The sequence below is a fragment of the Esox lucius genome, chromosome 3 (assembly GCF_011004845.1).
Source record: "Esox lucius isolate fEsoLuc1 chromosome 3, fEsoLuc1.pri, whole genome shotgun sequence".
Lineage (NCBI taxonomy): Eukaryota > Metazoa > Chordata > Actinopteri > Esociformes > Esocidae > Esox > Esox lucius.
Window position 1 is genome coordinate 17848468 of NC_047571.1, and position 12273 is coordinate 17860740.

The 12273-nt window shown below is 38.6% G+C and overlaps 1 protein-coding gene across 1 annotated transcript; it reads left to right on the top strand.

Moving 5' to 3' along the window:
- The first annotated feature begins 1434 nt into the window (after positions 1-1434).
- Positions 1435-5234, top strand: myl13 (myosin, light chain 13). Its single transcript, XM_010886377.3, has 6 exons — positions 1435-1672; positions 3302-3329; positions 3922-4071; positions 4304-4477; positions 4786-4863; positions 4957-5234. The coding sequence occupies exons 1-6, from the start codon at positions 1571-1573 to the stop codon at positions 4983-4985; spliced, it is 561 nt and encodes a 186-aa protein (XP_010884679.1). The 5' UTR covers positions 1435-1570; the 3' UTR covers positions 4986-5234.
- Positions 5235-12273: the final 7039 nt, after the last annotated feature.

Here is a 12273-nt window from a genome sequence, read left to right on the forward strand (position 1 = left end):
GGCCGGGGACTCTTCCTCTGGCGGCGAGAACCGGTACGGCGGGTCCCTAAAGCCCCACCAGTCCTCAGTCCGCTCAACCTCCAGGAAGGCCTCCGGGGATGGCAGCCGCGCCTCGGGTTCCTCCGACCGTCCCCACAGCACCCCCCCAAAAAATTATTGGGGCTGACTCACAGAAGGTTGAGTCTGTCGCCTCCGTCTACGTCTCTTCCGGGGTCGGCACTGAGCCAGGTTTGCAGCGGGGGACGGTAGGGGTTCTCCTCCTCCTCTGTATCGTTATCAGGCCAACAAAGGAGTTCCCCTACGTCCATCTCTGTCGTGTCTCTTGTGGGTGGTTCATTCTGTCACGCGTGGGCTTGTGGTAAGACACAGGCGCAGAGTCGATGAAGTGGAAATAATCCATGTTTAATTCTAAAAGAAGACAAGACAAAACAAAAGCAGCAACCAGTGACGTGGGCTATCCTATACAGGAACAAAACCAAAATGAACCACACAGGTGTGGCTAAACAAGGAACATAAATAGGGTCCCCAATTGGAGGCAACAATCAACACCTGCCTCCAATTGGCGAGACCAAAAGGGTCAGAGATGGCTAGGGGCGTAGCCAGTCCGTGACAATTATAATATACATTTAAGTCATGTTTTATAATAGTACATTTTATTCCTTGTCTCAGTGCTAGAAAAGCTAAGCAGTCAGCATGGAATAAACCAATAATTCCATAAAATTGATCCAACTGTAGGAAATATTATGCAGTAGATGTCTCAGATAGGAATAATCTCTCATGGGATGTCACTTGGGGTATGGACACAACACCGTCTTGTCATGGCTCGAGATTTTAATGTTTTCATTTTTATTCTAGCAGTTCCAGCCCAATACAAATCTGAACTAGGAGCAATTCATATGCTGTCGGGTCTACTGCCCACAGTAACGATTCTCCCCCCAATGTCACTAAAGCTCTGCAAGTCCCTGAAGATGGGAACATCTCTCCCATAAATTTATAATAATCTCAGAATTGCCAGCTTGCCCCCACACATGTCCTTATATCCAATCCGTGGCAGACAACACACAGCCATTTGAAATGATTCTGTATTCAGTCTGAGGGTAGAGTAATTGCAGGGTATTATGAACATTGTTGTGACAGGATAATCTGAGAACCTGCCTCCAGTTGATGCCTTTAGCTCCGTTATCTGGTAGATCTAAGAGTTTCAGATACAACAGACAATAGAAATATGGATAAAATGATGAGGATCCATGTGGGGGAAATCAATCCAAATTGGGTCTCCTAGTAGGCATCTTGATAATGTGCATTCACAACCTGTTGTCTGTCTTAAATAGAAGCACAAAGCGTGGCCTTTTATAGTACTCGCCTTATTATTGGCAGCATCGCAGTCAGGGAGGGGAGTGAGGATGACACCTGGACAGAGACAATAAAGGGCCCCAACCCCCCCCTCCAAGAACTCTGCACAGAGTTGTAGTAAACGCATTCCACCCAGTTTGTTACTCTCTGCTGTGTCATTGTTCTTGTGTCCTAGGTGTTTTTCCTCTGTCTAGTTTTATAGATCTTGGTTCTCACAATGGCACCAAAGAAGAAGGAAGAGCCCAAAGAAGCACCCAAACCCAAGGCCCCAGAACCTGAGCCTGTCAAGATCCCGGAGTTCAACCCAGCTGAAGTTGTGGTACAGAATAACTAAAATGTGTTCATTATTTTTTGCATGAAGGGAATAGAGTTAATATGATGAGCTTTGGATTTGCCTGTTAGGTGGTGGTTTAGATAATGTGGGAAATTACCATGATCTTTTTATTTATTATTCTTAGTGTTCAGTTTTGTTTATACAAATATTATAGATTACAAGGAGAGTTGTTCTTGTGGTAAATACATACAAAATGTGTTTCTGGGCTATCATACAGTGCATGATCTCACTATTATCTGAATGAACTTTCTTTCTTTTCACTTTCCTTAAAATTGAAAAGAAAAATGTAATACCCTTAATCTAAATATCAAGCCATATATTCACTTGAGGGCAAACATGACATTTCAAGGAGCTGGAAATAACAGTTTGGTCTTCCATAGATATACATCTGTATTTTTAAGAACATTAGAGACACCATGTGATGTGAACAGTGCAATGCATGCAAATAGGAATCATACTGTTTTACAGTTTGGACATGGTTTTAAGACAGGATAAAGAGAGTGGCACAAAAGATTAAGGAGCAACAATGATCATTTACATGACAATCAAATATCTACAGGCATTTAGGAGCTTAGAACTTAGTAATGTACTGATTTATCTTCATAGTGTTATTTATCATTACATAAGCAACAGCAGCTTGAACTTGATGGGACCTGAAGTAGGTAACGTATTGGTCTACATAAGACATTTTGTTTCTTGCTGACTCTGCCTGGGTCAATGTTTTTCATGGTTGAGGGAGCAGCTGTAATATGTAGTGAGGTTACAGCCACACAATGTGATTTTAATTATGGCCATGCATAGCACACCACTGAAATCAGAATGCTGGCTATGTGCAAAAAATAGAATTTAATACATTTCCAACCAAGGCCATGTATTTTAAAACAGGCTAAAAGTAGTGTTTTGAGTAGCTTTGCTAAATATACAAAGATCTGAAAGTAATTTTGGATTATCTGGAACAGATCCAATACATACAATAGGACAACCATGAAGAGAGGTTACCAGTGTCTATATGTGCTGGAGGGATGTTCTTTTCCTACCATATTTGCATGAATTATATGAAATGAATAGGAATAATGCAGGCTTTGAATTTTATGTAAACAATTACATTTTCAAGTACTTCTATTCTCCTATGTTTCTGGTTTCTTTACATTTTTGATTCATCCAGAGAAACCGAAGTCACTTAATTCAGATGTCCTTCATCAGCTGTGAATTGTTAACTATTAATAGTGTATTTAATCTCTGTTTGGGTCATACTACGCATCACCTTGCATTTAAACAGATTTAGTGTAAAATGTAGAAAGTGAAAGCTGTTGGTCAAAGGCATGTTGTCACAGTTAAAATAGTCAGTAAGAGGCATGTGGGAGACAGAAGGTCAGCCATCAATCGACGCTTACTAAGCCATGGATTAAGATTTTGGAATAAGTGGAGTGTAACTGGAGCCTGTTGAATCTGTGTTGTGGACATCTGATATTGAGGGCATCATAATAAGGTCTGGAGGATGGTACCATCAAGGTCGAAGAGTCACGTGTTCATGTGTTTGACCTCTGCTTTTCAGTTTTCAGCAAGCATTTTTACAGCTCCACATGTATATAACCATTTTGTTTTTCCTTTAAGCTTGAATTCACTCCTGAGCAGATTGAGGGTAAGATATAGACTGTTGTTACGCTTGGTTGTTTGCCCGTCTCCTCACAATGTCTACTTTCACATCTAGTGCATGAAACTGTTGTGTGGACCTGGAGTGGGACACCTATTTTAACAGTGATAGCTATGGTTGTGTACATATTACTTTAGTATTTTATGAAAAATGGTGACAATTTTCTCAATAGTCACTATCAAATAAAATGTATGATTTATGGGAGTCTTTTGAGTGCGTCAATATCAATTTACAATACTGTATGACACAACAATAAGGATAACATTTCCACTCCAGCAAAAGTTTTTGAATGGATCAAAAGTGCAAGAAATACTATGATGAGAGAATGCAACAGAATAACATTCTCTTTTGAAAGCAGGAAGCAATCACCCTTTGATTTCCTTACCACTTCAATATGTGGCTGCACACTGTTAGCATACCACAGATTGTGGCATTTCCAGCCTCTCCTTAAATTGAGATCCGACTCCTGCTAGGTCTGCCTGCTCATGGGCCTGAGCAGATATTCATTGCATTCAAAAAGCCATGCTGGATAGAATATAAACCAAGCACAGTGAAACTTTTTGTGTTGCTCTCCACACAGATTTCAAGGATGCATTTCAACTGTTCGACAGGACACCACTCAGTGAGATGAAAATCACATACGGACAATGCGGTGATCTGATCAGGGCACTGGGGCAAAACCCCACCAATGCTGAAATCATGTATGTCCTTGGAAAGCCCAAACCTGAAGGTAGACCCTGCAACACTGTTTGATCAGTTATGTGTTCAGGTTTTTCGACCCAAAAAAGAAATAAAACACTGATCAATTTGCATTACTTATATTATTATAACTTTTTATATTTGAAATAACATTTTGAAAAATTTCTATTCACTTTCTGTCAGTGATATATTTGTAATCTCTGTATTGATTGTAGTGTGGATGTTTGTTTCAGTAATATTTCATTAAGTTGTGTCTTATACAGAGATGGCAACGAAGATGCTGGATTTTGACAGCTTCTTGCCAATACATCAGTACATCTGCAAAGCCAAGGACCGTGGCACTTATGAGGATTTTGTTGAGGGTCTGAGGGTGTTTGACAAACTGGGCGATGGCACAGTCATGGGCGCTGAGCTCAGGCATGTCCTGGCATCACTGGGTGGGTCCAAAGCCTCAAACGTTTTTATTCTGCATGCAGTAATACATATAGAAAACGTTTTTTTCTGCATGCAGTAATACATATAGAAAAAGTTTTATTCTGCATGCAGTAATACGTATAGAAAACGTTTTATTTTGCATACAGTAAAACATATAGAAAACTTTTTACCTTGCCTGGTCCAACAGGAAAGGTAACAATGAAGACTATTGTATGTGCAATCAATGAGGTTATAAAGGTTTTAGGACACACTGAATTTAAATTATATTTAATTGAAAAATGTATTTTACAGAATTTGTGATGTGTTGCAGGTGAGAAGATGAAGGAGGATGAGGTCGAGCAACTCATGACAAACCAGGAAGATGCCAACGGTTGCATCAACTATGAAGGTATGAAAGGATAACCTGGTCTCGCTGTCTTGGTCTAAACATTTCAAAACATCACTATCACTGTAACTAATCGCTATCTATTGTTCTTCACAGCGTTTGTAAAACACATCATGGCATCTTAAAAAGGCTGGCAAGACCCCTGATAGTTGAAGACAGGTCCACCCCATGTCTCCCATTATCTCGTGTGCTCTCATGTGCTCGATGTAATCATTACTGTGTGCCCGGGTGGATTGCTATTCTATCATGTCACAGGACTTTTCAACTTACTGTTCTTTGTTTTCATTCCCCTTCTTGTTCATTAGTGCATCTCCATTGTTCATTTGTGTATCAAAATATCCCATTAAACACAATAATTCATTATTAGGATATTTTGCAATAGTTTCTAATTTTGGTTTTACATATCATACTGGATTTTCCTTGGTTGTATTTCCCTTTGCAATATTACAGTATATTGGGTCCCTAATGAAACCTACCACCAATAGAGGGCACCATTAATGTAACAATTTACCAAACAAAAATTAAGAAAAAGATACATTATCAAATGAGTGACACATTAAAAACCAACATAAAGTGTCTCAGCAAGGCAGAACAGCTCCAATGCCCCTTGGCATAGATTCTTTCATAGATTCTTTCTTATATACCCTCATTGGGTGTTTTAATGATGGTTGTGGAGTCAACAAGTCATAACAAAATCTCCCATAGGTGACCCCTCATGTCCTATGGTTGGGGTATTTTCATCCTGGAAGAGACCCAATAGTAAACCCTCTTTCAAAGTCACTTCAATACTTTCCTCTTGCCACTTGACCCAAAATCAAGGTCAACTGGGCCTGGTCAGAATTTCTATATGTCACAGAGCATGATAGGGTGGTGATTAATTGTTTGATTGTATCATGCAATATACCTGTATGGAAGCATCTGCATGATTTACAAGACACAAATAATGTCGTAAGATAAAACGGGCAATAAATGTTGACACTAAGTAATCTCTTTTACTTACAGTTTTATTTTAGGAACACAATATTTTAATGAAGTTTGTGCACACAAAGTCAATCAATCGATCACATTTATTTATAAAGCGCTTTTTACAGCAGCAGTTGTCACAAAGTGCTTTTACAAAAACACCCGGCCTTAAACCCCAAGGAGCAAACAACAGTAGTGTTGAATTTGGAAGTTGGTTCTTTCACTGTCAGGACTTGTTAAGTGAAAATCACTTAAAATGAATAATTCTGCTTAAAGTTAGACATGTCAAATTGTGCACACAAAACAAAGTAAGGATTTACTTAATTTTAAAAACGATTTCTTATTAAAAAAAAAAGCAAAAGGTTTACAAAAAAGAAATACTATGTTTGGAAAAACACCAGTAATATACAGGCATTAATATGATTTCTAATTGGCTTCTCACATTCAACCAATAGATGGAGCTAGTGGCCTGAATAATAGAGCTATTGGTCTCAGACCTGTCAGCAGCTTTGCTTCGATTAATTGATGGCTCTCAGCAGGAATTTATATAATTATCAACTGGTATAACAATTAAAATTATAATATTTTCACATATTTACATTTTTAAGTATAGTGAAAATGTGACAATAATACACATACTTACATTGTAACCTAACTAAACAAACCTCTTCCAGTTTTACAGTTTTACCAATTCTCTTTTTTATTTTTACAAGGCAATGTGTGCATGTGGCTCTGCCGGTCAAATGTGATTGGAGGACTGGGATGTAGTGTGATTTTTCATACAAAGTTGTACAGACATCTACACTCACCTAAAGGATTATTAGGAACACCATACTAATACTGTGTTTGACCCCCTTTCGCCTTCAGAACTGCCTTAATTCTACATGGCATTGATTCAACAAGGTGCTGAAAGCATTCTTTAGAGATGTTGGTCCATATTGATTGGATAGCATCTTGCAGTTGATGGAGATTTGTGGGATGCACATCCAGGGCACGAAGCTCCCGTTCCACCACATCCCAAAGATGCTCTATTGGGTTGAGATCTGGTGACTGTGGGGGCCTTTTCAGTACAGTGAACTCATTGTCATGTTCAAGAAACCAATTTGAAATGATTTGAGCTTTGTGACATGGTGCATTATCCTGCACCATGTCATGGTCAGAAACAATGCTCAGGTAGGCCGTGGCATTTAAACGATGCCCAAATGGCACTAAGGGGCCTAAAGTGTGCCAAGAAAACATCCCCCACACCATTACACCACCACCACCAGCCTGCACAGTGGTAACAAGGCATGATGGATCCATGTTCTCATTCTGTTTACGCCAAATTCTGACTCTACCATCTGAATGTCTCAACAGAAATCGAGACTCATCAGACCAGGCAACATTCTTCCAGTCTTCAACTGTCCAATATTGGTGAGCTCGTGCAAATTGTAGCCTCTTTTTCCTATTTGTAGTGGAGATGAGTGGTACCCGGTGGGGTCTTCTGCTGTTGTAGCCCATCCGCCTCAAGGTTGTACGTGTTGTGGCTTCACAAATGCTTTGCTGCATACCTAGGTTGTAACGAGTGGTTATTTCAGTCAAAGTTGCTCCTTTATCAGCTTGAATCAGTCGGCCCATTCTCCTCTGACCTCTAGCATCAACAAGGCATTTTCGCCCACAGGACTGCCGCATACTGGATGTTTTTCTCTTTTCACACCATTCTTTGTAAACCCTAGAAATGGTTGTGTGTGAAAATCCCAGTAACTGAGCAGATTGTGAAATACTCAGACCGGCCCGTCTGGCACCAACAACCATGCCACGCTCAAAATTGCTTAAATCACCTTTCTTTCCCATTCTGACATTCAGTTTGGAGTTCAGGAGATGGTCTTGACCAGGACCACACCCCTGAATGAGAAATTGAATAGGTGTTCTTAATAATCCTTTAGGTGAGTGTATATTGTAGCCATTCAAAGATTGCGGAAAAACCCTTGAGAGACTAGTTGCTGGGGGGAACACCCAATGCTGAGATTGCAATTGTGTGTGTATGGGGGAGGGCTGCCCCAATGATACTCTAGGGATTTCATCACATGACTTTTGCAGCACAGTGTTAATGGCCCAATTTGGGGCATTGAAAGGAACGTCTCTCAACTCAAAAAGGTATAGCCTAGATGGCGCCAAACAGCAAGTAATATAGTCAGTCATTGTCTTCATAGCGATTCCACAGGGCAAGAATAGGAAGGATTAGAAAAAATCTAAGAAGTGAAAGGCCAGTCTTCACATCCATAAAGCAAAGTAATATCTTTCCGAGCTTTGAGAAATAAACTGTATCTTGAAGTTTATTTTGATGAGTTACATAAAATTTGCTGTACTGCTATTTTTGTACACGGTTTATAATTTTGCCGTGATTCAGCTACAGTATACAGCTTAATTTGATGGTCACTGGAAGTGCAGCCATGTTTCCAAAAAAGTTGGGACACTGCGTAGGATGTAAAGATAACAGAATGCCATGATGTGCAAATCATTTAAACCATATATCCAATAGAAAATAGTACAAAGACAAGATATGAAATGTTAAAACAAAGACATTTTATTAATTTTTGAAAAATACATGCCCACTTTGAATTTGATGCAAGCAAAACGTTGGGACTGAGGCAACAAAAGACTGGAATCATTGTGTAATGCAAAAAAACAAAACCTGGTGGAATATCACACAACTAATTAGGTCTGTCATGATAGTCAAGGCAAGGCAAGGCAAGGCAAGGCAAGGCAAGAATAATGTTTCTCAACGTAATTGCAAATAGTTTGGGGATCTCACAGAACCCTGATAAATCTCTGCATGCAAAGGACAAGGCGGCTTCTTATCAGCGCACAGTTCAAATGCCTCATGGCATAGTTGGTGTGCACATCTGTGAAGGCACCATTAATGCTGAACAATATATACAGGTTTTGGAGCTGCCATCCAGACAATGTCTTTTTCAGGGAAGGCCTTGATTATTCTAGCAGGACAATGTCAAACCACATTCTGCATGTATTATAACAGCATTGCTCCGTAGCAAAATCATTTGTGTGCTAAATTGGCCTGCAAGCAGTCCAGACCTGTCACCGATTGAAAACTTTTGTCGTATTATGAAACGAAAAATACAACAAAAGGAGGCTCCCTACCTGTTGAGCAGCTGAAATCCTATATCAAGTAAGAATGGGAATACATTTCACTTTCAAAACTACAGCAATTGGTGTCCTCAGTTCCCAAACGCTTACAGTGTTGTTAAAAAAACAGGTGATGCAACACAGTGGTAAACATGCCCCTGTCCCAACTTTTTTGAAACGTGTTGCTGGCATCAAATTCAAAATGGGCATGTATTTTCAAAGAACAATAACATTTCTCAGTTTCAATATTTGATATGTGGTCTTTGTACTATTTTCAGTGAAATACAGGGATGCGTTTTACGCAGGTTCCCAACTTATTTGTGTTGTAATTAGCTATAGCCATCCGCCAGGGGCAGACCATCTGCAAGCTGATGGTTGGCAATGAGTCATCGGCCCGCCCGGGAATGGTGGGCCTCTGTTGGCAGATCATCTGCAATCCGGACAATTTTTGGGTTATTGTCAAATGAGACTAGCCAGCTGGCTCATGTTTAGTGTTGGCCATCGGCTTGAAACTGTTATTAAAAATACGTATCACTTTGTTGTCTTTCTACCAACTGTTAAAAAACATCCTGGCTGTAGCTAATTATTAAGGCATACTCTGCAACAGTGTTGTACGAGAGGTAAGATCTTTTAATAACCTACTTATGTTTATTGTTAGTTCTGGTTAGATGAAAAATCTCTCTCCTATTTTTCAAACAAGTTCTGTGAATCAGAATCCCTAGTTAATTGTTCTGGCTATCAACCTAGTTATATTGTCTGTCAACCTGCACCATTATTGTTTATTCTTCAATGAAGTCATAGATTGCATCCCCATTACTCAGTCGCAAAACTGCTACATTTTCACAGACGCCAGCCATATTGACCAGAAATTTAACTGAACCAGAAGTTGAACTTTAATGACTTTGAAACAGGGGCTAATTATTTTTTGTCTTTAGCTATTAACATCAATCAAAGATTAGCTAGTATTGCTAACTTTAGCTATCAAATATTTGGTAGTTAACCCTTGCTAGTTAACATTATAACTTGCTGGTTAACATTATACTGCACCCAAAATCAATTTGATAAGAGCTAAATGATGATGAAATGTTTTCAAGCCCTGGTAATCTACTTTAGACCAAATCTTAATCTCCAAAATATGAGTGCAAATGATTAATACGGATGTCAAATACTTGTGCATACATATACTTAATCCTTAATACGTAAATGTTCTGCCCTCCCTTATTGGCCTTCATGGCTCATTTAGTATTGCAATTTGTGCTTTATTTGTCCTCAGTGCACATCTACACATTCCACTTGCACATACAGTATTCCTAATACTTGTACATTTCCTGCCCTCTTCCTCTATTTGCACTTCTGGTTCGATGCGAACTGCATTATGTTGTACTGTATTCCTACTGTTCAATGACATCTAAAAATGTTATATTCACGTGATCGTCAAAAATCCATTGCATTACAGCTTGCAATGACTAGAAAATACTGAAATGTATTGTAAAATACATTGTTATATTGACTGCAGCAGGATTTGTGCAAAAGTTTGGTGTCTAACTTTAACAGTTATTTTATACAAATGTATACAAATGAATGTGTATAATTAATGGTTTAGCAAGATTTTAGAGAATTTAAAGATAGGTTAGCTTGTAAATGTACAGTTTGTTTTCTATAATTAAGTCATTTATTTTACTGGTTGTAATTTAAATGTATTTGAAATTAACAGCAGATTTCCAGAGGGAAATTCATAACCAGAAATCCATTTAAGCCTTGATTTGACCTCCAAGACAATCGAGAAAGAAAGAAAAATAATTACTTTTGTGAAGAAAGCCCCAATATCACCTTAACTGTAAATAAAAGTAAGCACCACAAAACAAGATCTACAGTGTACATTACAATACAGCGTACAGTAAATGTTGAACATACAATTCACAGATGGCCAAAAGAGATCAGCTTTCTTAGCTTTTGAAAGGCCGAAAACTGTTTTGGGGCAGAAAACTATCCCCAAAAAGGTTTAACATTTAAAAGTTGTGCAATGTACCAAATGCATATGAATCGGCCAAACCCCTCAAACACTCCTACAGGTTCATTGAATTCTACAACAAACAACAGAATGCTGGGTTTGCCTTGTATTGTACAGGAAACGGATGAATGGTGAACTTTTGTTAGCGCACATACCCAGATGATACATGCTTACAATTCTGTGCAATGATGCTGTAGGTGTGATTGAGGTATACGTTGTTTGTCAGCTCCACAAGGGCCAGCTTAACACATTCCTTATCTACGGCAGAAAGTGTCAGCTGAAGTTCTTGAAATTAAATGTTAACCTGAATTATAAATGTCGTGACAGGACCTCACAATTGTGTTGTACTTGCTCATACTGTCAGTAAAGCATGAGCGTGTGGAACTCTGAACTCTTTCAATTGCATCCGAAGCAGACATGACAGAAAATGTATTCTGGAAGATAAAGAAGAACTTGCATTATGGAACGAGCATAGCAATTAACACATGTTGTCATACAGTAGGGCATAGCTCCTTCTTTTGGCAGACACACCACTACAAATTTTCCTGTAAAAAGTAACTGCCTAACTAAATAAAGTAATTCAGTAAGCCATTCAAACATCTCCAACTATCAGTATTTAAAAGTCTTGAAAGTAGTTATTCTATGTTTATAAGATTTCTTCTCACAATGTTTTTGAGTACAGTTAACAAATATTTGGTATTGAGTAAATATAACTTTTTGTGGTTGGCTAATGTAAAGTTGATTTGTTCACGTACCAAATGGCTCTGCTTTCAGAGCATTATGGGTAAGTCACTGTTTTACCTATTTTTATACTTTAAAAAAAAAAACACAAGAGTTACATATTTTAAGCATAAAAGGGTATTGATGTCACTTTATTTATTGCCATTACAATACTTTGAGATTGGTTACATAAAAGATTTTAGATTTTAGAAGTTTCCACAAAAAAATGTATTAGGCAGAACTATTAATTGTTTGCAGTGTACTGGACACTGGGTAAAGGCTATCAATGGATTAATGAAGAGTGTATGTGCTCTCAAGTCTGTGGTCCTCTGACACACAACTCTTGTTTGATTTGGTATTCTGTGGGTCGAAAGCAATAAAAGTGAGTCTTGGGTGGTCTCAGATATTCCTCACTTTAAAAAAATGCCATATACCAGAATGCCATACCAGACTGAAAGATATCACAACCATGATCCATTAGGGCTGAGTCGAATGAAATGAATGAAGACCGCATAAGCAAACTGCTATCTCTTCAAGTTTCACATTTAAATTCAGGTAATTTAGCAGATGCTTTTATCTATTACACCTAAGAT